The sequence below is a fragment of the Nymphalis io genome, chromosome 12 (genome assembly GCF_905147045.1).
Source record: "Nymphalis io chromosome 12, ilAglIoxx1.1, whole genome shotgun sequence".
NCBI lineage: Eukaryota > Metazoa > Arthropoda > Insecta > Lepidoptera > Nymphalidae > Nymphalis > Nymphalis io.
Window position 1 is genome coordinate 6412087 of NC_065899.1, and position 27382 is coordinate 6439468.

At 32.7% G+C, this 27382-nt stretch overlaps 5 protein-coding genes across 9 annotated transcripts in view; 1 reads left to right on the forward strand and 4 right to left on the reverse strand.

The window, feature by feature from the left end:
* Positions 1 to 748, forward strand: part of LOC126772304 (protein TANC2) — a 133919-nt gene extending 133171 nt beyond the window's left edge. For all 3 annotated transcript variants that reach the window (XM_050492598.1, XM_050492596.1, XM_050492597.1), the window contains one exon: positions 25 to 748. In XM_050492598.1, coding sequence (XP_050348555.1) covers positions 25 to 318 — 294 coding nt within the window. In that variant the 3' untranslated portion in view covers positions 319 to 748. The remainder of the gene's footprint in view (positions 1 to 24) is intronic.
* Positions 749 to 1096: 348 nt separating this feature from the next.
* On the reverse strand, positions 1097 to 12612 carry LOC126772333 (uncharacterized). Of its 2 annotated transcripts, XM_050492660.1 has the most exons (14): positions 12550 to 12612; positions 10934 to 10978; positions 9717 to 9932; positions 9332 to 9423; positions 8822 to 8885; positions 8361 to 8498; positions 8165 to 8236; positions 7895 to 8086; positions 7602 to 7829; positions 6561 to 6595; positions 6383 to 6443; positions 3639 to 3779; positions 2661 to 2891; positions 1097 to 2269 (listed from the first exon to the last, which is right to left on the reverse strand). In XM_050492660.1, exons 1-14 carry the CDS (start codon positions 12577 to 12579, stop codon positions 1931 to 1933), a joined length of 1884 nt encoding a protein of 627 aa, XP_050348617.1. In that variant the 5' UTR covers positions 12580 to 12612; the 3' UTR covers positions 1097 to 1930. The 2 variants fall into 2 exon arrangements, with proteins under 2 accessions (XP_050348617.1, XP_050348618.1); XM_050492661.1 differs by lacking the exon at positions 8361 to 8498.
* A 2390-nt stretch (positions 12613 to 15002) lies between these two features.
* Positions 15003 to 18157, reverse strand: LOC126772376 (activator of 90 kDa heat shock protein ATPase homolog 1). Its single transcript, XM_050492729.1, has 4 exons — positions 17537 to 18157; positions 15881 to 16417; positions 15457 to 15613; positions 15003 to 15255 (listed from the first exon to the last, which is right to left on the reverse strand). The coding sequence occupies exons 1-3, from the start codon at positions 17891 to 17893 to the stop codon at positions 15482 to 15484; spliced, it is 1026 nt and encodes a 341-aa protein (XP_050348686.1). The 5' UTR covers positions 17894 to 18157; the 3' UTR covers positions 15003 to 15255; positions 15457 to 15481.
* A 1466-nt stretch (positions 18158 to 19623) lies between these two features.
* LOC126772343 (cytosol aminopeptidase-like) lies at positions 19624 to 26229 on the reverse strand. Of its 2 annotated transcripts, none has more exons than XM_050492679.1 (12): positions 26171 to 26229; positions 24510 to 24619; positions 24046 to 24181; positions 23758 to 23885; positions 23279 to 23453; positions 22754 to 22950; positions 22125 to 22227; positions 21841 to 21948; positions 21611 to 21716; positions 20942 to 21082; positions 20375 to 20448; positions 19624 to 20202 (listed from the first exon to the last, which is right to left on the reverse strand). In XM_050492679.1, exons 1-12 carry the CDS (start codon positions 26171 to 26173, stop codon positions 20008 to 20010), a joined length of 1476 nt encoding a protein of 491 aa, XP_050348636.1. In that variant the 5' UTR covers positions 26174 to 26229; the 3' UTR covers positions 19624 to 20007. The 2 variants fall into 2 exon arrangements, with proteins under 2 accessions (XP_050348636.1, XP_050348635.1); XM_050492678.1 differs by lacking the exon at positions 26171 to 26229 and adding an exon at positions 25083 to 25288.
* Positions 25618 to 27305, reverse strand: LOC126772409 (alpha-ketoglutarate-dependent dioxygenase alkB homolog 6). The gene is made up of 2 exons (XM_050492776.1): positions 27041 to 27305; positions 25618 to 26396 (listed from the first exon to the last, which is right to left on the reverse strand). Exons 1-2 carry the CDS (start codon positions 27086 to 27088, stop codon positions 25755 to 25757), a joined length of 690 nt encoding a protein of 229 aa, XP_050348733.1. The 5' UTR covers positions 27089 to 27305; the 3' UTR covers positions 25618 to 25754.
* Between the last annotated feature and the right edge of the window lie 77 nt (positions 27306 to 27382).

Sequence of the window (27382 nt, forward strand, 5' to 3'; positions counted from 1 at the left end):
ACTTAATTAAAATTTAATTAACAGGAACCATCAGAGGCCTTAGACTTAGCAGCACGCGCGTCCGTCTTGCGTCCCAACGCATTTGAATGCTCCTACGCAATGGCACGAGCAATATTAGCTCTAAACAAACCGTCCGACGCCTTGCCCCACGCACGACGAGCCTTGCTTCTAGCACCTTCCACGGATATGTCCGCCATGAGGACTCTGAAAGCCCTCCAGCAAGAGATCCTAACAAGAATCAATACCGGGACCCACAATCTAAACGCTGATACGCGATCGATGAGAAATTTTGATAGTATTAGTCTAAACATGCCGTGAACATCTCAAACACTCAGATAACTTACATATTGATCAACTTATATAAATTTTGTTATTATATAATGACTTGATACTAGAATGTCGTTTGTATTGGCTCCTATGTTCCTTAATGATATGGTAAATTAATCATTTCGATAGTAAATTTTTGTGATTGTTGCATTTAGGTTTCGATTTACGTGGATTTAAAAATTAAAAATGAAAATAAAAATGTATGTTCGTATTGTGAATACCGTTCGTTTGTTGAACTATATAATGTATAAGTCTTACACTATATGTATTGAATCCGTTGCGTGAAATATATTATATGCTTGTATAATTTACTTATTTTATTAATAATATTTCGTTTTATATTTCTTTTGTGTATATGTAAGATCTAATATTAGTGCTGGCACATTCATGTTAATGTAAGTGCGATTAAAAAGTTGTTTTTTTTTATTTTTTAAACAACAAAAACTGTTGAGTTTTCTCAAATTTTAGTTCTAATTTCTTATTAGACAGTAACATAATCTTCTTGATCAAATGAAATGTTTCTGTAAATAATTATTATTTCTAATCGTATCTTAATACATGGAAATGTATAGTTTAGAAATTTTAGTTTTTATCGACTCGAATATATGAAAGCTAAATTTTTGGCTTGCCTTTTGGTATCTGTTATTTTTTTCTCATAATTCATTTATTTCATTTTAAATTCGACTTTAAAATATGGAATTACATTTAAGATATTAGAATGAACTTAAAATAGACATTATTATTAATATTTTTTGTTATTATTGTTAAAAAAATAGTCTTGAGTAAAACTCGCGTGCCCATTTTCTTGCTTTATTTTAATTTATTACTTATATTTTAGATAAAAAATTATAAACAAATGAATGTATTGAAAAAAACAAAATTATATCCAAATTAATATCTTGTGTGGTTTTGAATGTAACTATTATATAGCGTGTTTTAATTATTTATTTTACGGATGAAATTACAAATTACCGAATTTTAATCGTATCGATCGATTTTCACGACCATTTTTGCAATCGATTATAAAAACTTTATAAAACTATTGACATTTACAATAAACAAATCTATTCGAAATTTATAAGACTGAAAAAATATTTGCCGAACCACATTGCTACAGATTCTTGTAATAAAATGTATTATTTTAAGAATAAATATAAGTACAATAGTTTCTGTGACAGTATATAATAACTATAAATACACATATTGCTTCGAAAGTTTGTTTTATTTATTAGAATACTATAATATTTATTAAAACTTATAAATTAAATACGAATACCTATGGTAGGTACGAAAATATAACGAACAACGCTAAATTAGGAACTTGTTTGAATACTACTCAAACCATTTGATATTTTTACTTATTTTATTCTAAAAATATATAAACCACCCTTAAACTTTACCACTATTCACTTATCCCTATCTCTTTCTCTCTCATTAAACAGATTATACATTAGATAAGCATAGCTATAAGTTTTGCAGTTTATCATCTAAAAAACACCGTTTGTATCAAATAATATAATCGCTAGTCATTATAAATAAATCAATTATCTTTATCTCATATTATAAAATTTATATGTTAGAAAAGCAAAGATATTTTCATAGATCATGACCTAAATATTCCGTCATTATGTAGAGAATTTATAAATACTGGCTCTTTAGGCACTCGAGCGTACACTGGTTGAATTACTAAAATTTTCTCCGTTGGTTTCACGTCTATCACTTTTATGGGCGGAACATTTCCATTAGCCAGAATACCAAAATTATATATAGCATTGTTCTTAAGTGAAGATTTATTTAATGGGACAGTTCTTCGATATTTTTTCGTGTTGTCTTTCGAAGTAGAAAGTCTTTGTCTAAATGTATCCAAATCCGACAATCGCCTTATCTTCTTCATAAGATTTGTACATGAATCATCTTTTTTAAATTTTAAATATGGACAACTCTGAAACAACCAAATCAATTATAAATAATTGCGTTTGTTAATAAAATCGTTAAATGTATTATTTTGTTATGGCGTCTCCATTGAATAATAATAATTAATAACCACGTGACATCGACTATTATTTACGTAATGTAATCGTTATCATAAATTATTTTCATATACGTTTACATATAATATATGGAGAAGTGCTATGGAATAATCTTTAAACTTTCCCCTCGAGAGGAGAAGAGGTCTTAGTCTAGCAGTAACTCTATACGAAAAACAAATTAATTAACATATTCCAAACCTCTAATTTAAATTAAACCTTCAATTAATATTAAAACCTTAATGGTCCAAAAACTCTTTTCAAATTAAAAAAATGAACATAAGTTAGACCAACCAAAAAACTTACCATAAACATCGAATCGATTAAGTTAAGAAGCTTTTTAGAAGTGCTACAGTGGTTCCTGTATAACGGTGAATAGTCAAAAACATTTTTGTACATATCCTCAAACAGTGGAGGTAAATCTTCCGAGTACAACCTGATGCTGTTCCTCATCTTGAAGCGATCAATGAATCCGTAATTGTTGAGAACATCCATCTTCTTCAGAAGACACGTTGATGATTCTGTTAAAGCCTTACACTGAAAAGTTGTGTTACTCATATTAATTATTTATCACTTTGCCATGGCTCGTCAGAGCCACACAGAGTACCATTGAACGTCAGCGTTGGGTTCTAACCCAACAAAAAAGCTCAAACTGCTTTCTAAGACACATCACAGTTGCAGACATCGCAACAAGATAACATTGCATTTGTATATGTATATAAATTTGTTGTTTTTTTTTTGTAATTTTAATATGTATATATTTTGTTTTCATATATACATTACTATTTATTTTATTTCCATTTGTTTTTATAGGTAGGCGGACGAGCACATGAGCTACCCATTGTCAAGTGGTCACCAACGCCCACAGACACCGGCAATATAAGAAATGGTAACCATCGCTCACATCGCCAATGCCCTTGTTGGTGGTCCAACCTTGGGAACTAAGATGTCCCTTGTGCCTGTAATTACACTGGCTCGCTCACCCTTCAAACCGGAATACAACAATACCAAGTACTGCTCTTTTGCGGAATATGTGATGATTGGGTGGTACCTACCCTGACGAGCTTGTACTTTACCCTACCACCAGTCAAAGTATTAAAAACATTTATTATAACTTTATATTTGCAATGTACTTTTTTTTTGTTTGTTTTCAATGAATGTTTTCTTATTCTTATTCCAGGCACAAGAACTTAACATCTTAGGTCTCAGGTTTGATGGTGCATTTCTTATAAGTGGTACATATAAATTACTGTATTTATCAATTCTTATTTAAAGTTTACTTACATTAGTAACCTCGCTCCAAGAATTAATTTTAACAGCTGGTTCAGGGACGTAATCGAGTTTGTAGATCATATTGACTCCACATTCAGAAGTAACTTTTGAAGGTATGAAATTGGGTACGTCGCAGAATTGACGACGATTTCTCTGAATAATTGAATAATTAGTAATAAGAACTGTTGTTTACTAAATACATTGAGTGTTTATCTTTTAAGCTAATTGTTAATGTGGATGGAAATTATAACGATAAATGGACCGCAATTCTACCGACCATTATTTGTTGATACGATCACAAAAATATTCAGTAAGGTTTCAAAAGTAAGGATGGTATGAATATTTCAGAATTTAAATGTTACAAGTTTATCTGTTACAGGCTTATCTATTTTATACATTTAATAAAAATGTAACTGATCGCTGTCTGCACATGGAAGATATATGAGTAAAACTATTATCGGGGGCCTTTATCGACGCAATAGAACCCAAAACAATGATGGTTACAATTTTTGTCTGTTTATATGTTTACCTGTGCGTTTGTGCGCGCTAATCTTAGAAACGGCTTAACTCATTTGGATGTGTTTTTTATTAATGTATTGTGGCAATCTACGTTTAAAATTTAGTGTTTGTTTTATTTCAATCGGTTTATAGATAAAAAGTTATGTTAATTTAAAGAATCATATCAAACAGCTATTCGTTAAAAATACTATATTTTTTCATTCGGTTCAATTAGCTGAAACTTAAGCTAACTATAAATAACAGTCTGTAAAATTATGACGATTGAAAGTTTATAGGAACAAAACAAAGTTAAATGGACAGTTTCAGAGATTTGTTTTTTCCAATGTAAGTAATTGAGCTCACATATATAATATCAATCATATTAAATAGGGTTCAGCCGAACGATACACGAATATATTACACACGAATATGTGTAAAGCGCGCTAACTGCCGAGCTATTGCCTGTAGCATTGAGTTATATGCAGCGAACGCAGGTATGTTGGAGACGCACGGCGCTCCCTGGTAAACCCCTGTCTGTATTCGGTTATAATATATTTTTTTAGGGTTACTTATTAAAAAAACTGTACAAAATATCGGATTAAAAATATATAGCAATATATGCTATACACATTTCTTTTGTTTTTCGATACTATACGTTTAACTAGCTATTGCCCGCGGCTTCACTCGCGCGTAAGTATAGGGCAAGGATGTTGTATGGAAGTGATTTTAAAGTAAGAAGCTTGAAATGTCATTCTGAATAAAAAGCGTTGTAAAAACGGGAAAAATGTATTCCTATTGAGAGCCTCCGTTGCGTGCGCTGCGTAAACGGTTAAAGTTGTTATGACGGAATTGTTCTTCTTGAAAAGTTCTAAAAAACGTCCACGGTAGCATATATTTCTATCTTTTAAGGTTGACTCACTAAAACCTTTTGCATGGTAATCAAATTTGTTCTATAATAATGCATTACTTGCGAAGTTGTTTTTATAAACATGACATTATATCTTATGAAAGATAACGTTACAGGCAGTTTTTAGTACTTTTTATAGTTTTGACATATTTCAAAAGGTAGTTGAGTAGGTTGTTTGAAAGTACTCATACTTAAGTATTTGTTTTTGGTTTATAAATAACTTAATTAAGTTAAAGTTTATAGGTTAGATAGGTATTTCGATTCGTCGCCGCATTTATTTTTTCTCATTGTTTTGTTAAATTTATACTTAGTCGGTTAGTTGATAATAAGTTCTAATTTTTAAATACACAGATTTAAATATCAGTTTTAAAAGGACACATTTTCTGTTAAGGTCTCGTTTGCAGTCACAATGAATAAAGGACAGGGAAAGACATTCAAGTATGTCGGTTATAAGGGAATGTTGTTTTTCTCATGACCAATTGTATGTTGCGCTATCTAGATCCAGGTGGAAACCAATAAATATTAATATCCCATGAAAATAAAACTAAAAATGTTGTATGTATATACTGAAATATTATAAGTCTGCTCTTAGTGATTTCTTTAAGTTATACGCGGGTGAAAACGCGGGCACAGCTAGTATCAAATAAAATAATGATTTTCAAAACAATTTATGAATTGATAATCAACAATTATTTAGTGAAGAAAAAAGACGTATTGCGGCAATACTTTTCATTGTTCAATCATCAGACAAATAGCAAGAGATTTGCTATGGATTTAAATGTAATCCTTATGTTATCAGTACGAAGTCGGGACGTGGGGGTTATCAAAATTATTTTTGACAAACAAATAATGGTAGGAAATATGAATAACGAGACAATTGATTGTTATGAAAATCCGAGATGAAATCCGATTGATGGAAATTAAAAGCCGAGAGGGCCCAGTGGTTCGAACGCGTGAATCTTAACCGATGATCGTGGGTTCAAACCCGGGCAAGCACCACTGAATTTTCATGTGCTTAATTTGTGTTTATAATTCATCTCGTGCTTGACGGAGAAGGAAAACATCGTGAGGAAACCTGCATGTGTCTTATTTCATTGAAATCCTGCCACATGTGTATTCTACCAACCCGCATTGGAGCAGCGTGGTGGAATAAGCTCCAAACCTTCTCAAAAGGGAGAGGAGGCCTTAGCCCAGCAGTGGGACATTAACAGACTGTTACTGATCGTTATGTATCTACTGCTTTATAAGTTAATTTTGTAAAAACAAAATTATAGCAATTTAAATAAAAAACCGCAAGGTAAGAACATTTTAAATAATTATGGGTTCATTCGTTTATAACAAACAAACTTACTGGTCTATATTTTGATGAGCTTATTTGGCAAATCACTCCTTCTTTCACTGAAGTGGAATGTCTGAAAGTCAGAATATTAATTACAAAATAGTATTTAATGCAATTATAACTCAAACTATATTATTATGTATAGTCAGTTAACAAATTAAATAAAAATATTATTTTAGGTAGAACTTACTTGCAAGAATCATCACTATTTTCAACGGGACAATTCTGAAACAAAAGGTTATTCGAGTTTTATTCTAAATTATTTAACATCCTCAATATAGAACAAGAATATAATATTATATTATATGTAATATTCTTCGTTTAATATTTCATTCGTTAAATATGAAAATTCCAAACCATAGTATGTAAAATGTATATCATATGCTTTATTTACAATAGTTCACCCACCCTTCAAGCCGGAACTCAGTGAAATATAAATATTGTGTGGTGGTAATGACTGATGAGTAGATGACGCATGCCCGAGAGTAAAATTTTCACCACCAGCAAAACTTTTAATACATAAGATTTCGTTAAAAACCGCAGATATTTTGAAACATACATAAGTAAATAAATTAACAAAAAAAAACGACTTCAATAAAATATTATTCTGTTTGAGTGAAAATGCTTAATACGTTGATGAAATAGGTTATTTCATCCCTAATTTTTTCATCAAATGAAATTTAAATTGAAATGAGTATATATTAATAATAATAATAATAATAATAAAAGTCCAGACCGATTTCGGCCACGGCTGCCAATATCAAAAGAGATTAGCCAACTGCGCAGGACATATTATAGTGCACAAGTGTGTGCGCAAACACTGGTGCACTCTGTATTTCTAAACTCTTATAATCCGATGGGACGACAATCAGACACGACCGGAAAGAGTTCAGGCGCAGGACCAACGGCTAACGTGCTTTCTGAGGCACGGGAGTGTACACACTTCTAACTTTCAGGCTCCGGGTTGCTACTGAGTATTTTCGAATGAAAAAATCAGTAACTTTTTATTGGCTTGACCTGGGATTTGAACCCTCCTGCCCTTACAATTACCACTTGACTATCGAGGCAGTGAGTATAAATTATATATAATGTAAATAAGAAGTTATTTTAAAATAACAAACATAAAAAAATACAACCGAATTGAGAAGCTCCTCTCCTTTTCGAAGACAATGTCTACAGGCAGAAATGACCACTTAAAATCGAGTTTCAAAATATTATTATTAAAACTTACCTCGGTGAGTGTATCAAATGTACACGCTAATATATTGTTGATTTCACAATCAGCATCATATCCAATTAAAGGTTTGTTCAAACACTGAGTAACAACCCTCGCTTTAGACTTGCTCCATTCCGGATGTATGTTTGTCATATTATCCAATAACTTTGAAAATGCGTCCTTATCCACAACTCCCCCGGATATAACATTTAGCTTACTGAACACGCAGTTTTGTTGCTCGCACTAAAAAAGCAAACTCAAAAATAAAAGAAAACTACACTCTACACTAACTGAAGTTGACAACTTACGGATATAGGTACGATTTTAACATCGCTACTTTTAAGAGTCCTTTGTGATTCAGTATTGATAGTCATAGATTCACTATTATTTACAATAGTTAGTCTGTTTTCGTCATCCCATTTCAATTTAAAATCGCATTCGGATCGCCAACTGGCTCGTATGAAACCATTCATATCACAGCATTCTAAAGGATCGACTGGCTAAAAAATTTGAATATTAAGTAATAAATAAATAACGCACTCCTCAAATTAAGCAGCTTATAAAATATAGGTACTTACTTCCTCATATTCATTTAAAATAAAATTATCTATAGTTGGCTTATTTTCATCATAAGTTATTGCCAGCGTTGCCTGTAATAAACGATTACGAATCATCAATAAATCATAATTGAAAACAATTTCAATATTGTTTAATTTATAAACCATAAAACATGTTATAATTGTAGAAATGTAATTGAGAATATTATTTTATTACCTTTGCTGTTGTGTGAGATAAATAATCATGTTTTTTCTGTTTCAGAAAAACATGATAGTAGAATAGATTCTTAAAACCGCATTCCTTTAACGTACTATTAAACATCGTTGGAAATTCGCAGCATTTCTTGTTGAAGTACTTGAAACGAAATACACATTAATACTATATTATAAAAGTAAGATTAATTAATTTATCAAAATACTCTGGGTTCAATGTGTGTTTTCGATGTCTACGAATATACCAATTAATTGGTCAAACAAAACTCGCTTCGAGAACACATTAGCAAGCAAAGTACCAAGACATATTTACATTCATATATGTAGTTATATTTTTACGTTCATTCCTTTCACAAAATTCCTAATTCAAATGAACATATTTCGCCATTCCTAATATTCAAAATCATTCCAGAAATAACAAAGTTACCGTTTCATTTTTCATTAATATTAATTCAATTCACTTACATTTCTCATAAATATCTCTGGTCTCCTTTCAACAAGCAAATTCTTCTCGAAATCGTTATACCGGCTGTAATGATACAAAGAACTAAAAAGGTACGACAATTGCATTGACTGCAAATTATTTAAAATTTCATTATATTTTTTAAATTACTTAACGCGGTAGACCAAAATCTACCAAATTCAAATTATATTATTATTATTGGTTAACACGAAATCAGTAAAAGAATACAAAATTGCCAATCGTCATAGGCGTTGAGGCAATCCTTAATGTATTTAATCAGATATACACCATGCTTGTCACTACTCATAGGTAACACGCAGGTGTTATAAGTTATTTATTATTATAAGATTTAATTACGTAGGTACAACGCAAACATGAACAGTACCAAAAATATCACTAACTAGCTATGGTAAAGTATATGGTAAATAGGCAACGGTGTTGCTGGACTATAATACATGTTAAAGACAAGGCAAGATACTGACTCTCAAATTAATGAAATATTAAATTTTTACCTTTGTGAGAACAGGTAAGTAGCATCAGGTACGGCAAGCGATTGAAGTGTAGCGCAGGCATCTTCTTTTCTCCAGTATTTAGCAGGACAATTCTAAGCGATATATAAATGAATACAAATGGAACACGGCCGAGGAAGATAAACATTTACTTTATAAATTAATACAATAAATAGCTGAACAGAAACTATGTACCTACCTATCTTGAACGTCAGTGTTTACACGTTTGTGTAACCAAATATGACCTAACATATAAGCCATCATATTGTGTATATGTATTTACTATAAATTATAACTATTTTATATATCTATAATCAGAACAAGTCCCCTTTATCGTTATATTCAACAATACATAAAATGCATAAAGTTTATTGAAAAAATATAATACCTTATTTAAATGATCAACAATGCAGTGCATTAACGCCTGTCCGGAGCAAGCATTACTACAGGACCTAGGTCTACTCTCATAACAAGCATCCAACGCAATATCTATTACATCATGCCAGTCATCAGGTAGATTGCTTCTTAATAAAACACCGTACTGCTCTTTTGATGGTAAAACAGTCAGATTGAGTTTCTCATGAATACAGTTCCATTTTCGACACTAATGAAAAGAAATAAATGTTATTAAAAAAAGCCGAGATGGCCCAATGGTTAGAACGTGTGAATCTTAACCAATGATCGTGGGTTTAAACCCGGGCAAGCACTACTGAACTATCATGTGCTTAATTTGTGTTTACAATTCATCTCGTGCTTGACGGTGAAGGAAAACATCGTTAGGAAACCTGCATGTGTCTAATTCCAGTGAAATTCTGCCACATGTGTATTCCACCAACCCGCATTAGAGCAACGTGGTGGAATAAGGTCCAAACCTTCTCCTCAAAAAAGGAGAGGAAGCCTTAGCCAAGAAGTAGAACATTCACAGGCTGTTACTATAAATGTAATTATTATTTGATCTGAACCGTAATTAACTTATAATTAATTCCATATCAGAATTTATCCTACAGATTTAATTATAAATTTATATTTTTTATTTATAAGACAACACAATCTTGAAAAACAAGATTTATCGAGTCTTGTATTTGTTTTTTTGGGAAATACAAACTATTTCTTTCTTCATTTGTAATAGAAGAAACCCAATAGAAACGTTCTCATTGGTTAGACGCGTGACGACAGCGCCACACGCATTATATTTCCTAGTTTTTATGAGAGCACAAAATATCGACCGGGCAGTTAAGATATCGACGAGAAGAGACGTCGATATCTTAACTGCCCGATCGATATTTTGTGCTCTCATAAAAACTGTCATCTGTGTTGTCTGTAAGTTCCATTACCTATCGTAATATATGACGTATAAATAAGAGGGCCGAAGACACGTACTGGGCCCAGTCTACGTAAGCTAATAGTTGGTGCTGTTGAAGGTAAATTTCAAGTGAATAATACAGAGGAATATATAATAATATAGACATTATAGTCGCAAATTTGCTTTATTTAAAATTTACAAAAATTAACGACATTTCATTTAAGACTTGCGAAACGGATTAGACAACAGCTACTATTTGGATTATTTTTTTATTTTAATAGGTTTAAAACAAATATACTCACCAAGCGATTACCTGCATACAATTTTCCATTGCTTTGAGCATATACCTTGAAATAAAATGTCACTAAATTAATAAATTAATTAATAAGTGTCAACTCAAAAAAAGTATAACTAAGCTCCCAGTACTGTAAGGTATTAAAACGTTAGTATATTCTATATAAAAGAATAAAAATATATAGAGCTTATTGCTTTATTTAAGTGAAAAAACTCGATAAGATACTTTTATGTGGCATGAAGTCTGCTGTTATGTGCTAAGAATGGCCGATCTCCGAGGATCAGTAATAAGTAATCTATTCTTAATACAAACAAATTATTGGCTTTTTATTGGCGTTATAGGTAATTGTGATGACTATTCTATCCTCCAGACTGACTTCGACCATGGCGGCCAATTTCAATGAAAACTAGCCAAATGAGCAGGTGATGTTATAGTACACGCACTATGTCATCACATAGTATATTTCTTTGGGGTAAAGTTTCAGACTTAGAAACTGTATTCCTTTTTAAAAATAAAAACAAACAGTATAATAGCCCGAAGGCTATTTACAATCACAAAGCTCGAGACTCTTAAGGATTTATTTAAAGCAGAATCGTTACTGGTGATTAAGATTTCTGCAGCCTCGTCGTCTTGGTATTCTTGGTAATAATCAATCATTCTGTTTCCTTATAGTAATACTTTTTGTTTCGATTTGTACTGAATGTTGAGCAAGCCAGTGTAGTTATTATAGTGATGTAGTTATTACAAGGGACAACAAATTTTAAACAAACTATAAATTAATTGAGATATTTGTACATTCATTTCAATCAGAATCAAAATTTATTTTAACTTTAAGTAACTTTAACCAGCACGATGATCATTTTGTTAGATAAATTAAATTGACTACTGAAACGGAATGTAGATTCAAAAAAGAACCTAGGTAACTGAATAGAGACAGTTTTCGTTTTGTTTTTGCTCTAAACTGTAAATCTATGAATATTCTTGAACTTCGTGTTAGTTACAAAATATCATATACAATGTGTACGTGTATATTGAATTCACAGTCATATAATCAGTACCCCCCACCCTGTTTACACTGATGTTCATATTTAAACGTACATAATATTTACTCAACAAGGATCGTTAGCGATAACTTAACACTTTTCATTCGAAACCAATTAATAGTAAGTACACAGGACGAACTTTTGAGTTCTATTTTTGTTTTACAAGGACCACCTGAAGTTATGTCCTTTGTGCCGGTAGCGACACGGGCTCACTCACCATCCTAATCGGTACCTACTCAAGTACCCAGTTGGGCTTGCAAAGAGCCCTACCACTAAATTAGCTTAAATATTGTTTTCCCAAGTGTGGATTAACGAAAAAAGTAATTTTATTAATAAAAATATTATAATTAATGTATTATGGTAGATATTTATATTTTTTACATTTATTTAGTGACTAGTTTTGAATGACACCAATTACATATTTCAATCATTTTTATAGAGAGTAAGAGTGCGTAGTAAGTAAGTGCGTAACTACGTAATAATATTGTCTATCATATTTACCCATAGAAAATAATACATTTGAGTATCACAAAAAAATTACACAATTTAAGATGTTTTATTTAATATAAAAATATCTTACCAAAAACAAAAGCAACAATAAACACCGCATGTCTATATCACTTCACAACGAATACTAGTCAAGAAGGGAATCTTAATTTATTGATCTCGTTACAGGTCAACTGATAACACCAATTCTTGCGCGTTTATGTTTATTTATAGATTACATTTATTACTTTTAAATATCATCGTCGTCATTTCTATTGCTGGGCGAGGATGTTTCCTTGGTTTAACTACTTTTAGATTTGAGAAAATTACTTAGAATTTTAGCCCACTAAAACTGTATGAGAAAATTGAACTGTGGATTGTTGAATTAGCTGAGTTTGATTTCACTGGAATTCGTGAACCATTTATGAAAAAATGTTTCATACCAAAGTTGCAAGGAGTCTTCAAATGCACAAACAATTTGGTACATTATTTAGAATATTATTTAGAACACCAAACTGTACTAATCTACCAATTTAAACCTCTCCTTTACTTTTTGTAAGTCAGATTTTACCCAGTGACTGGATTACAGAGAAGCGTGGGCATCGTTTTCGCATAGCTCAACCCCACAAATTGGCTCTGGGCAAGACAAGGTGAAGCTCATCCTTACGTTTGCGATATCATGTGTGATACATACATGATTTTAAGGTACCCTCAAAATAACTATTTTTATAAGTAAAAAAATCACAGGCTAGTGAAGCCCTATTCTCCAATTCATTAATTCTTAATCATATAATTTATCTTGGGCATTTAATAATATATAGGATAAAATTGTCTTTTACGCTATATCATTCGAATGAGTACTTTAGGTGTTACTTCGTGCCACTGGCAGTTAAAATTACCCTTATTTGAATCTACAAGCCGTAAACCAATTTTGATCGAACTTAACAATGAATTACGAGTCAAAGCAAACTTTTTTTTTTCAGCCTTTTGCCGTCCACTGCTGGACGAAAGCCTCCCCCATAGAACGCCAACCATCCCGATCTTGGGCAGTCCGCATCCATCCCGAACCTGCCACCTTTTTTAAATCGTCGGCCCATCTTGTCACAGGGCGTCATACACTACGTTTGCCTAAGCGTGGTCTCCACTCCAACACGTGTCGGCTCCATCGGCCATCAATGCGCCTGGAGACATGACCAGCCCACTTCCACTTCAGCGAGCTAATTCTAAGCGCGATGTCGGTGACTTTAGTTCTCTGGCGAATGTCCTCATTTCGGATTCTATCTGCCAGAGAAACCCCATCCAAGTTGTATAGTTTGGCCCAGGAATATTACAACATATACAACTTGGCCGGCACAACTTTGAGAAGGAGGCTAAAAGAAGAATACGTTTGGGCTGGGCGGCATTCGGGAGGTTACGTCATATTTTTGAATCGTCGATCCCACAGTCGCTTAAGACCAGGGTCTTCAATCAGTGCGTCCTACCTGTAATGACTTACGGTGCCGAAACGTGGACACTTACCGTAGGACTGGCCCACAAATTTAGGGTCGCTCAGCGAGCAATGGAAAGCAAACTATTTTAAAAAATATCATATCATAAAAAAATTCCATTAAAAATATATTCCAGTTTTTGAGATTGAATAAAAATATTTTTATATATTTATTCTTATACAATTAATGTAAATCTTTTTATTAGTTAACATTGATACAATATATATAGAATACTGACGGATGTGACAAATTACAAACTTTACAGGGCAGCCATTTGAAATATTTTTTAGATTTTTTGACATAACTTTTTCAATATAAAATATATTTTATTGAAAATTTACATACATCTAGGCCAAAGGAACTTTTATAAAATGGCATAGACAAAAAAAGTAATAATTGTTTAGTTTTGTAGAAAAATCACATGCTTCAGCTTACTACGGAGGCAACACCTTCACATAGCACCAGAAGTCAAGAGAAGGACGAATGTTGCTTTACGGTTATGCTCTACCAATTTACGAAAAAATATTTTGACGGATGTGTTTGATTTAAAACGTTTATATTAATAAGTTGTAAACTTTATTCATCAATATAATTATTAGACAAAGAAATGTAATTAAGTATAAAATTCTAAGCTTCAATTTAAGTAAAAATCTACAGTATTCTAGTATCAATTCTCATAAATCTAAATTAGAAATATTTGTACCTCTTTAGTAAAAAAATAATCTTTAATTACTTAATTATTATATTGAATTATTAAGTTCTTATCAGAAATAAGCAGAGATGGCCCAGTGGTTAGAACGCGCGAAGCTTAAAACAGAATTTACTTGGTGGTATGGTTTTGTGCAAGCGCACCTGGGCTGGTACCACCTACCTATTACTTATTTTTTCACTAAACATTAATATTATTGTGTTCCAAGAACATAAAATCTTACCAGTCTGCCAATGTTAATATAGGTAATATTAAATTTAAAAAAAGACTAAGTATGTATCTATAATAAATATTTGTTATGTCTGTTGATGCATTATAACAGTACTTGAAGAATAAAAAAATAAAAAACAATTGCTTCCTAACATAATTTATTGGAAAGACCATAAAATAATTAGTTTCACAATACATTAGCTAATAAAGCAGAGAGACACCTGTATATAGCAATCCATTTATGGTTCAAATGTATACAAATACTAAGCGAGTGTAACGTGTGTTTTGGAAAAATAATGGATTCAAAATCACAAAGTCTTATACAGAATAAGAATGAACATTGCTTGTTTCAATCAAAATTCTCGTCAATGTGTTAGCAGTGATACAATTCAACCTGAAAAAATGAAGTATATTTTATAATTTTAGTTCAAATGAAAAAAAATAAACAATACAATAAGCAAAACAAAAGTTTTTTAAAAATTTTGTTTCTTTAGCCTTGTAATATAATTTCAATGTTCATTTAATCAGAGGATATGCAATATCACAATAATTCTATAAGCATTGTAAGTCAAAAATTTGAAGTCTTAATAACTACCTAATTTGTCTCAGCCATTCTCAGATCACAGGAAGGCACCAAAGCCGAATGCCCGCTTAATGCTGTCAAAGTAATACCGCCTCCAGTTGTCACGTGTTTGATCTACCTCTGTTGCTGGAACAAGATCCTGCTTCAGAGTCACTAATGTATGATCATCCTGAAATGAAATAAATAATAACTAATTGAGTATGAGTACTGGTAGTACATTTTGGCAATCAATATGTCAGTGAAATGTTTTTCATTCCAGCTAGATACTCAATTTTTATAAATTAGAAATTTGATTAAATTATCAAATAGTTAAATTCATAATCATAAATTATAAACCACTTCCTTAATGTGAAATGGAAGTTATCATTTGTGGTTATTTGTAAATATTAGTTTTATTTAAAGCTTAAATCAAAAAAATTGTAATATAAAACTTTACCTTTTCTTCTATATTAAAAGTGACTTCAGAGAAATGTTGATCAGGCCACTGCTTATATCTCCAATACTGTACAATTTTCTTCCCCGGCACTAGCTCTCGAAATTCTCCACTAACATTACCACCAAACAGTGAAAACTTGCCACCTTTCTCAGCCTCCATCTTCACATGTCCTTGAGTGAAAGCAGTCACCATTTCTATTCGAGTCATAGCTTCATAAAACTCATGAGCTCGACATTGAAAGGACTCCGATAATTCAATTGATTTTGTGTCTAATTTACAACCAATTTGTGAATTCTGGGAAGCAATTACCGGCTCCATGTTTATTTTCTTGTTGAATCCACTAGTGATCGTTGAGACATTATCTGGTTTTACAGGGGCTTCTCCTTTTTTTGGCAGGATTAAACCCTTTGAGAATTCTTCTTTCAAGCTTCTTATATACTCTTTCAATTGCTTACGAATCTCATCTCTTCCCACATTATGCATAAAAGCTTTAACCCTCTGTGCTTCATCACCACTGCCTTTGATTGTGACAGTCATCTGAAAATTAATAAGAATTGAAATGTTTAGAAGTGTGTATAATAAATATTTTTATGTTAGTATTGTTACTCATGTAATTATAAAGGTTATGATTAAAAAGTCCACAACAACAAAAACAAAATATCCTAGACAGGTCTAGAATATTCATTAAATATACAATTCATCAGCCTTATTAATATACTATCTTTTATCTGCAACATTTAGCTACAGATATTTTTATTTTATTCATTTTAAACTTGAGTGTAATTTATTAAGGAAACGAAGAGTTCAATATTGACTTTGTTTAATATGATTACTAAATTGTACATAAACCAATCAAGTTTCCACTTAAAACCAATTCATACATAAGTAGAACACATAATTACATAATACATTATATAATTAATAATATAACTAATTTTACTTATGGTTTTTCCAACACCAATTGATTTCCTTGTAGTATATAGTAACTGTAGAAGTATTATACATAAGTAGTGTAAACTAAATTGCATGATGATTGGTTCAGTAGTTAGAATATGAAAGTGTAACAAATAAATACACAAACAAACTCACTTTCACATATATAATAGTAGTAAAGAAATATAAGCTACTTTTAGTAGTATATTTCTACATTTGAAATCATACCTCATAACTTACTCCTCACCTCATTACTAATATACTTAATTTCTAATAAGAAAACTTCTGTTAAAACCAATTTGTATTTTATGTTATCAACAATGCAAAACCATCATTCATTATTGACAGTTAATTTAAAGTATGTTTAAAACATTTTTTTAATAAAAACTTTCTTTTAAAAGTAAAACTATATTTCTATTTTTTTACTAAAACATTTTTTTTTTTTTTCAAATAAATGAAATAGTTTTTATAAATTACTGAAATATTACAATAATGTAATGGTAACATCATGTTAGAATGTTACTAATAAATTAATTATTAATATTATTAGTTATTACTATTATTTATTGTAAATAGGAAGTCACTAAATTTCCACTTAAAAGAATATATTTAGTAAATTAGTGTATAAATACAGTGGTTGCCTCTAAGTTGTGCCCTATAATAAAACCCCTTACATGGTTAACAGTTGTAGCCACATAAAAATTAAATTAAATTGTTACTTACATCTACTTCACTGACATCATTTTCTTCAGACAAATTCGGGATATGGATCTCACCCTTCACTTTATCCTTGGCACCAGCCAATAAGCCTTCCCATTTCAATTTTATGTCCCACTCATAAAAGAATATTAATTTCCCTTTCCTATTATTTGCAGTGGCCTCTCCATCTATCTTCTCCACTTCAGTAATCTTACAATCTATACCATTTTGCGATATCTTTAAATTATTCAGCAGCTCTTTTAACTGATCTTTCGACCACGGCCCCGCGTTCTTCTCGGTCCAATGCCAGTTATTCACATTTGTCGCATCGGGGCGTTCTTCCACGATCCACCGAGGATCACCTTCTCCCCATTTGGCCATTTTCCAGTCTAAGCGTTAACACGAGGTGACCAATGATCGGCGTATTTTTGATCACCACAAATAGATGTAGTTCAAGGCTTATCGTTTTTTAATAAGATCTTATTTATTTAATTAATTGTTAACCATGCGTTGCACTATTTTTACACTAATATTAACTTTTAAGTAACCTTCGCAGATAAAGTAGCAGAATTCTTACAAATATCGGCTGACGGCAGATAACTCTAATTCATATTATTCGAGAAACGTCGTGAATGAATGCATGAATAGAAGTCAAAAATGGTAAATGACATATGCAATGTTTCTACACTTACATCTCAAGCTCCCATATATTATTAAAAGACTTTGGTAAAATTGAGTAAATTATTTTTAATAATAATGTCACAAGTATAATTGTAATTTTTAATATATTTTAATGAATTAAAATTTATTTCAATGACATTAGCAGATTAGTATGTAATACGTAATGTACAGTAAGACAAAATGTATTTATCTTTTATTATAATTACATATAGTACATAAGACAAACATCTCATATAGTCATTTCATCTCATGAAGTATTTTATAATGTTATTTTGTTTATTTATACCCCTATCAAAATCGATTAAATTTTAGATAAGTACCATAACTCATCATCAACATTTTACTGGTGAAAGGGCGTTGTGCATGCTCATCTGGATAGATACCACCCATTCATCAGATATTCTACCGCAAAACAGCAGCACTTGGTATTGTTGTGTTGGCCGGTTTAAAGGGTGAGTGAGCCAGTGTAATTACACACACAAGGGACATAACATCTTAGTTCCCAAGGTTGGTGGCGCATTGGCGATGTAAACAATGGTTAACGTTGGTGACCAACCAACGTCCATAGACATTGGAATTGTAAGACAACAACCTTACCATCAGGTGGCCCATATACCCGTCCGCCTACCTATGCTATGAAAAAAGGGAAATCATTGACATATGGCAACATCTTTGCATTTTCTGTAAGTTTCTAGAAAGCAATGTACCAACTTGAAGATTTATATCCGGCAATCATAAAATTATTTCGTTCTACGCATTCTTTAAAAGAAATATTTTGTCTGCCACATTTGTTACGTTGATTAAAATATTACGGTGTTCTTTTAGTTTTTTGTACATATTAAAGGATAAATATTTTTATATTCACAAAAATAAATAATATTTCAGTAAAAACAAATGAACAAAACAAATCAACAAAAAAAAACATAATTATGACACTTTGCCTCTCGTTCTCAAGCAATCTGCAATACTAGGATTGACATATATTTAAAAACAAATCTTATCAACAAGGCTAAGAAAAATCGGTCTCGTTAGTCTTGTGCAGCTGGTACTCAACATGCGGCCCATGTTCCCAAGTGCCAACCACAAAAGAACGGCGCTTTTGTGGTTGGCACTTGGCCCACTTGATAATACTTTATTTTGAACTATATGAAATTTCAAAGGTTTTTATTAACAATTTAACACTAAAATAATTTGATTTAAACAATTGTTTGTGGCCACGGACACTGCAAAGTGTTTGAAACGTCAAGAAATGATAAAAAATATGTTGAAATATACATATATCCGTTCATAGTTGTTTAATTTAATCTGTAACAATCCCGAAATCTAAGAAAATATACCTAAATATTTTTGTTTGCGACTGGAAATATGTCAGTTGAAATAATTAATTAATTGAATGAGGCAACTAAAAAAACGAATTTTATAATTAATAATATAATTTTATTATTAATAATCATAAATAAACATATTTTTGTCTATTAAGAAAACTTTACAAAACGATTTACCTAATAAGAAATAACCAAATAGGTATGTATATTATACATTACACTAAGTGTTATTGTACTTGTAAAATCATGAAAAATTGGATCGGCCGTCGCCTCAACAGTATTTCAGTATTTTTTTTGTGTCACAAGAACTTTTTTTGAGAATACAAATTAAGTACCTAATATTAACAAAACAGCTTATGTTATTACTTTTTAAGTAATTAAATAGGTTGATTTGTTATTAATATTTCATTCGTATTAATTATTATGGTCGTTAACAATTTAATACAGGCAATTTCGGATCTCGCGGTGCACATGTCATGTCCAGCCGCATCACGAATCCCGCGGAGTGTCGGCGTGTTTGTCGGCATGCGAGTCGGCGTGTTTGTCGGCGAGCGCGGCGTCGGCCAGGAAGGCGGCGATGGTGCGCGCGGGCCGGCCGGCAGCTCGTCCGTGACGCAGGTACACGGCGCCGCCCGCGCGCACGCCCGACGTGTCCACGTGCAGCCACTCGCCGCACACGAAGTGCTGACATACATAATCCACTATATTGCTAACTAATTACTACCTATCATTTCAACTATATTCTAGGATAATTTTTATTTATATCACAGTATACAGACCCATTCAAATCAATCTAATGTTAGGTTTGTTATATGCAAATATTAGATTATCTCAGTATATATTAGATTATAATTACCTTTAAAAAAGCTGCTCCCTTACAAATAGTAGCTGTCCCTGAGCCTTTGTTCCTCAAATCCACTGCTGGATCATCTGAAAAATAAAAAACCGGTCAAGTTCGAGTAGGACTCATGATGTAATACCAAATATTCGTTTAGGTTTTCCTGTAAAATATGAGTGATTTTAGCAATTTTTTTTATTATTATTTTTTTGGTTTAGACCTCTTAGGACATTAAGATATAGTGTAATGTATACTTAATATAAATCCGTGACTCCAACTAACTCCTTATAAAATAAATATGTTTAAAATATATATTCTCTTAATTTTCTTGAATTGAATTATAAAATAAATTTGTAATGTACTTATATAGAATTGGAATGTAAGATGCAAATGATTGTTGAGAAGATATTCTTAATAAAAAAATAAAATTAGCTATAGCAGCCCGGAGTAAGGAAATAGACCACTGTCTATTTTGTAAAAAACGTAAAACTAGTCTTTGAACCCGCTTGCACAAGCTTAGGTCGCTAAGCCGAAATTTTGGAAATCGTGATTACTTTAATGTGCCCTAAGGGTCTCACTTCTCACCTCGCACTTGTCTGCGGTAGTAGTCCCACAGCGGCAGTCGCCACAGCCGGTCGCCCGTGCGCGCGCCCGCGTCTCGCGCGCCGCGGTACACGTGCTCGCTGTTCGTGAACACGCACGCACACGCATTCGACGCCCCCACCGCTGATACCACACCGTAAAAATATATCAATTTTTAAAATTAACTACAAATAATAAATGAAATGTGTATCATTTGAACGTAAATCTACCGTATGCGATTCGTTTTTTTTTTTTTTTTTATAGAATAGGAAGGCGGACGAGCATATGGGCCACCTGATGGTAAGTGGTCACCAACGCTCTTAGACATTGGCATTGTAAGAAATGTCAACCATCGCTTACATATCCAATGCGCCACCAACCTTGGGAACTAAGATTTTATGTCCCTTGTGCCTGTAATTACACTGGCTCACTCACCCTTCAAACCGGAACACAACAATATCAAGTATTGCTGTTTTGCGGTAGAATATCTGATGAGTGGGTGGTACCTACCCAGACGAGCTTGCACAAAGCCCTACCACCAGTATTATTACTGTTACTGTATGTTATTGTTACTTACATGCATATTTATAATTGTTGTATATTAAAAATTAATAGGTTAAACTGAAATAAATACATGGAGAAGTAGAGCTACTTGAATACAGAAATGCATACGCGCGAGAGAGGCGACGTCAATTACGAGTGAAGGCTTGTATATAGCCTGTCCGTACACTAGTGCGTCTGCCAGCATCAGCTGACTCTCTAGATCTGTGTCCTCCACCTGAGGACGAGAAAATAGAAATTTCATTTGATCAATTTATATTTCGTTCGTTTTTACGCCAAATAACAAAAATTTGGCACTTCCTATTATAAAGTATGCGACAGCTAGTAACGGAGTGCACAACCTGCATGTGTAAACCGTTCAGCGCGGGCAGCACGTCTCCCGGCTTGAGACAGTGCCCGCTCACGAGCTGCTCGCACAGCGGGATCACCGCGCGTACGTGTAGCGGCACCTTAAGTAAAATAAAGCAAAAGTAAATAAATTATCTCACTACTGCCAAAGAGGTAAATTTCAAAGTCGAATAAGAGTGTAGGCGGCTTAGTTATATTGAAAATAAAATAAAAAAGGGACGAGTAGTGACTACAGCAATACAGGTACTACACTTTTTCGTGATGTGTATTGTGTGACCTTGAGTAAGGCGAGCGTCCGCAATACGGCAAGAACGACGGCCGCGCCCGTCACGCTGCGTGCACTGTGCATGTCGCGCGCAGAACGCAGACATAAGCCACCGCTGGAAAGTACAATTTATTCGTTTTAATAATATTTGAGCTTATAAGGCTCAACCTAATTATTATTGACGTACAACATTGATAAGTTTAGTCATTACTGGTGGTAGGGCTTTGTGCAAGCTCGTCTGGGTAGGTACCACCCACTCATCAGATATTCTACCGCAAAACAGCAATACTTGATATTGTTGTGTTCCGGTTTGAAGGATGAGTGAGCCAGTGTAATTACAGGCACAAGGGATATAAAATCTTAGGTCCCAAGGTTGGTGGCGCATTGGCTATGTAAGCGATGGTTGACATTTCTTACAATGCCAATGTCTAAGGGCGTTTGGTGACCACTTACCATCAGGTGGCCCATATGCTCGTCCGCCTTCCTATTCTATAAAAAAAAAATTACATAGTGAATTCATTTAATATTATTTTAATCAGTAATAAATAACATTTAACTTTTACCGTCCATATTAACTAAAGAACTTTCCGCCATTAGGATATATTTTGTTTTTAAAGTTTAGGTGTTAAATTGTTTATCACCAGTCGAAGGTGAGTCCGTCTGCGGCGAGCAGCACGGGCGGGTTGTCTGCGCCGCGCCACGCGCACTCCAGCAGCAGCGGCGCCTCGCACGAGCCCGCCGCCACCGCCAGCACGCCGCGCATGCGCTGCGCCTCCAGCCACGCGCGCTCGTGAGCCGTCACGTGCACGCCCAGCGGACACAGCGTGTCCAGCGCCGCCTGCCACAGTACTCGTGTATTCGATTGTTTCGATTCTAATTAACTGATGTTCATTTTATCTTGTCTTTCCAGGACTACGAACAATGACTAATTATCTAAACATAACGAGCAATTTTATAATTTTTTTAATGTGTAACGACTCGTGTGCTAATTTTCGAAACCCATTGCGATCAAATTAAAAATAGGTTCGTCTCTTTCTATAAGATATATAGTAAACTTATGAGATTGATATGGAGATATATAAGTTTAGTTAAGATTGTTGGGAATTGGTATAGAAAATGAAGTTGAGATTTTTTTTATAAAATTAAAAACATTTACTGTTAGCTACCTGGGCGAAATCCACGGGTGTCATTTTATTAGGCGGCATGTCGGTCAGATACCTAGCCCAGTTTTGTGACTGCCCATACACCACACCCGCGTCCCATTCCTCTTGACCCTCGGAACCGTGAAGAGACAATTGAACCTCTTGATGTCGATCAGCGCTTGATTTAAACTCTTCGAATCTAATGTAACATTATGATTAGATATGATGTTAAATTTTAAAGTTTTTCTAACAATCATAACTTACAATTTTTTTAAAGAAAATCCCCAAAAACGTCCATGATAGAATAATGATGAGTAAACTAATGAAGCAAGAGATTATTACAAAATCATCCTATGTATAAGCCCTTTCCTATAGTCCGCTTTCATATAATATATTTGAAATCTCAAAATATGGCAAGCGTAAGCTTTATTTACTAAGAAAAAGTTTTCGTTAATCTAGTAAACGAATGTATAGGTTCAGCATATGTTGCACGAATTCCTTACCGCCAGGCAGCAAGGTGCGCGGCCTCTGCGGCGGCGTGCGGGGCTCCGGCCGCACATACAGACACGCGCGCACAGCCGCGCTCGCACAGCGCACGCACACCCGCACCCACCATCACCCTCACGTTCTCCTATCCAGTGCGATGGTTTTCACATTATACTTTTAAAATAATACCGCAACCACTATAGCCTTAAAACTTTAACTAAATTCCTAATATACTACTACTCTATTTATACAATTAACGTTGAATAGTTAATGAATTACTTATTATTTTATATTACTATTAATACCCTAGTCTCGTCTAACTCCTCCAGTTTGTTGTATCCCGGATCCTTCTTGCCTAGAGACGAAATGGCGACGGGACCGAATTCGAGCACCACGTCAGTCACGACGAATGCCTTGCCCAGCTTTAGATGGCACGATAGTCTGTTAAGATTTAATTTTATGCAAGTACAATGTACCTAACGTAGCTTATATACCGTTGAATCCGACTAAGTAAAACGTGGAGTCGTTCGTGTACAGTATGCTTATATTGTGTTATAGTGTGTCTATTTACCTCAATTCCTGTTTCCAGTAATAAGAAATATATTGCTAAAATTTAATATCTCCTAAATGGAAACAGTCAACGTTTCAATTTTCATGTAAACCAGCAACAGTAACCAGTCATTTCAATTCAATCGTCGGTCTAGTTAATATTAGTAAAATATTAGGCCATTTACAATGTCCTGATCTAATAAAAAACATATAATCTTACTCGTTTAAATATTTGCATAGCTTGCCACCACTTCTTTGATTGATTTCTTCAGCGGCGGGTGTCAGCTCGAACTTATCTTTTTCTTCATACACCCCAATAACCAAGCCACTCTACAATTGTTAAAACTACGTGTTACACATACAGGCATATTGCATGCATACAATAATCGAAAAAAAAGTTTTTTGTCTTGTCAAAACTGATTTAGTAACCAAATATCAATCCTACATACAAGAATATCCCTCCCTGCAGACGGTGCAGTAAGGTTAGCCTTAATCGCCACATTAACAGGGTAACGGTCTTAAGACTCCATGAATTTCATGGATAATTCTGTTTACATACACAGATTTAATTAAATCGTACATTCGAGGAGAAAAACGGAAATTCTTAGATCATAATTTTTTTGGATATTATCATTATTATTTAGTACTTTTATAGCACTTTGAAAAATAAAGATAGTTAAAAAAATGGATTTTTGTTAAAGGAATATCTAGTACTCTCTTTAAAAAATTAACAAAAGACTCGATGATAAAAATATGTAATCATTTTTTTCTAATTCATTCATCATCAAATTACCTTGTTTTCTTCACTGTTAGTGTCGTGTGCTTCATTCTTTGTTTTTTTTCCAGTCTTAGCATCACATTCGCTACTATGAACTACACTACTACAAAACCTAAATAATCTACCGGAATTTACTCTCCACAAATATATACTCGAAAATAATTTTGCGTAACCCATAATAAAAAAAAAAATTAAAATACAAACATAATATAAGCACTAAAATTAAGCCAACTAGATGTTCATTGTATTTAAAATATTTTATAACAAAAAAATAAAAAGTTTAATCAAGATGGACTTGAAAAAAGTAATATTTGGAGCAATTTTTAAATGTCACATTTTTTGCTACTTTACTAATATCATTAATGCGAAATTTTGTGCGATTTATTGTTTGTTACTCAACCAATAAATTGTAATTTAGTATAGAAAATGTCAATCTCGTAAAATAGCATATAAAGTATATTTTTCAATTGTTTTTATTTTATAAAAAGATCATATTTTCACAACACAACTAATTGAAATTATTTTTAAGGTAAAAAAAAAACAAAAGCAAAAATTTTCGAAAAATCTATACTGAATAATTTTTTATATACAGCCATATAGAAACACTTGTAACAAGAACATCTCATGTCTGAATGTGTAATTTCAATGAGCTGTTTAATTTTGCATCCACTAATAAATTTACTTCATTCACCTTTTATTACCAATATTAATTTTGAAAGTTGTTGTTTTCGGCACATGTCTTATTGTCAACGATATTCTTGTGTCACGAGCCACTGTTGTATTTTTGACGTACTTATCAGAACACATATTTAAGTTTACTACGAAGTCATCTAATACATCTTCATGGACTTCATCTATACTATGCAAATAGTAGGTGAACAACTTATCCTGTAGGACAAGTAAACTTCTCGGTTCCAAGAGAAAAGAGAAGACGGGTTTTAATGAAGAACATTCATTTGTAATTGGTTGTAAAAATTTTAATATTGTATGTGAACCCACAGAGATTGTTGTTATTGTAGGGTAAAATAACGAACCATCTAGATGTGGCAGTATGCCTTGGTTAGGTAAGTATTCATTAACAAGTACATGGTTAGGTTTATTACCATTCATTAAGTTCAAATTATGTATTCTTTCATTATATGTTTGCAGCCATTTTGGAATTTCTTCAGCTATCATGCCTTTGCTGTGAGGAATACCACCCCAATTCTGCAATCTTCTATTGGAAAGTTGGGTCCATTTTGGTTTTGGAGATGAGTATATATTTGATATAATGTACTTCTCTTCCTCGGGTGTTATAAACTCTGATACATAATATGCTGTCGGCTCAACCTGTAAATAAAGTGTTAAATATTGGTCATTGAATTAAAATTGATACAAAGATAATAGTCAAAAAAGGTTTAGTAAAAATTTACATTAAATTTTATCAAATCCTGATAAATCGTGATAATATATATCTATATTATGATAATATATATCATTATTTATCAGGAATAATAAAAATGTCCTCTAGACCGATTTCCGCCACGGTGCCAATCTCAAGAGAGATTAGCAGACCAATTATAGTGCAAAAGTGTGTGCGCAAACATAGGTGCCCTCTCTATTCCCTAACTCACATATTCTGATTGGACGGTAACCCGACATGACCAGAAAGAGTTCAGACGCAGGACCAACAGCTTTAGGTGCTTTCCGAGGCACGAGTGTAAACACTTCCAACTTCCAGACTCAGGTCTACTACTGAGAATTTTCTACAGAAAAACCCAATAAATGTTATTAGTCCCATCTAGGATTTAAACCCAGGACCTTGGAGTCTGCGGCCTTTTATCTAGCCACTAGACCAACGAGGCAATAAATAAATATATATGAAGCTGAATAAGCCATATATATTATAATTAAATAAAAAATCTATATGATAATTTATTAAAGTTAAAAGATTAAAAGATAGTTTAAGCTAATTGAAATAAATTATTACTTACAGTAGTTACTTTATACTTTTGTATAGAAAAGCAGCTATCTTTTATCATTTTGTATTATCTTTTAAATGTCGATAACATCACAACTTAACTAAGAATTATACAATAACGTGTGTAAACAATTTCTTAGGTAAACTTAAATAATTTCATAATATAAATAGTGATAAAATGTAAAATTTTTGGTGTTTCTTTCGAATATTATGTTTACAATAAAAAAAAATCTTTTCTCTTTTCTGAAGTGTATCTACGCTATTACTATACTATACTATGAGCACAAAATAGTCTGCCAAATTTACAATAATTAATCCAAAGCATTATAATATTATGAATAATGACATGTGAAAC

Excerpts from the sequence above, each read along its gene's own strand:
- LOC126772333 (XM_050492660.1), bottom strand. The coding sequence starts at position 12,579 with ATGCGGTGTTTATTGTTGCTTTTGTTTTTG. Across the intron at positions 8,886-9,331 it reads ACTTACCTGTTCTCACAAAG|CCGGTATAACGATTTCGAGA; the intron begins GTAAAAATTTAA and ends GTATCATTACAG. Across the intron at positions 8,087-8,164 it reads TTTTAAATGAATATGAGGAA|CCAGTCGATCCTTTAGAATG; the intron begins GTAAGTACCTAT and ends CAAATTTTTTAG.
- LOC126772376 (XM_050492729.1), bottom strand. The coding sequence starts at position 17,893 with ATGGCCAAATGGGGAGAAGGTGATCCTCGGTGGATCGTGGAAGAACGC. Across the intron at positions 16,418-17,536 it reads ATGATGTCAGTGAAGTAGAT|ATGACTGTCACAATCAAAGG; the intron begins GTAAGTAACAAT and ends ATTAATTTTCAG. Across the intron at positions 15,614-15,880 it reads CTTTTAATATAGAAGAAAAG|GATGATCATACATTAGTGAC; the intron begins GTAAAGTTTTAT and ends ATTTCATTTCAG.
- LOC126772343 (XM_050492678.1), bottom strand. The coding sequence starts at position 25,244 with ATGGGTTACGCAAAATTATTTTCGAGTATATATTTGTGGAGAGTAAAT. Across the intron at positions 22,951-23,278 it reads CACCCGTGGATTTCGCCCAG|GCGGCGCTGGACACGCTGTG; the intron begins GTAGCTAACAGT and ends GTACTGTGGCAG. Across the intron at positions 22,228-22,753 it reads GACGGACTCACCTTCGACTG|CGGTGGCTTATGTCTGCGTT; the intron begins GTGATAAACAAT and ends TGTACTTTCCAG.
- LOC126772409 (XM_050492776.1), bottom strand. The coding sequence starts at position 27,088 with ATGATAAAAGATAGCTGCTTTTCTATACAAAAGTATAAAGTAACTACT. Across the intron at positions 26,397-27,040 it reads AAAAGTATAAAGTAACTACT|GTTGAGCCGACAGCATATTA; the intron begins GTAAGTAATAAT and ends CTTTATTTACAG.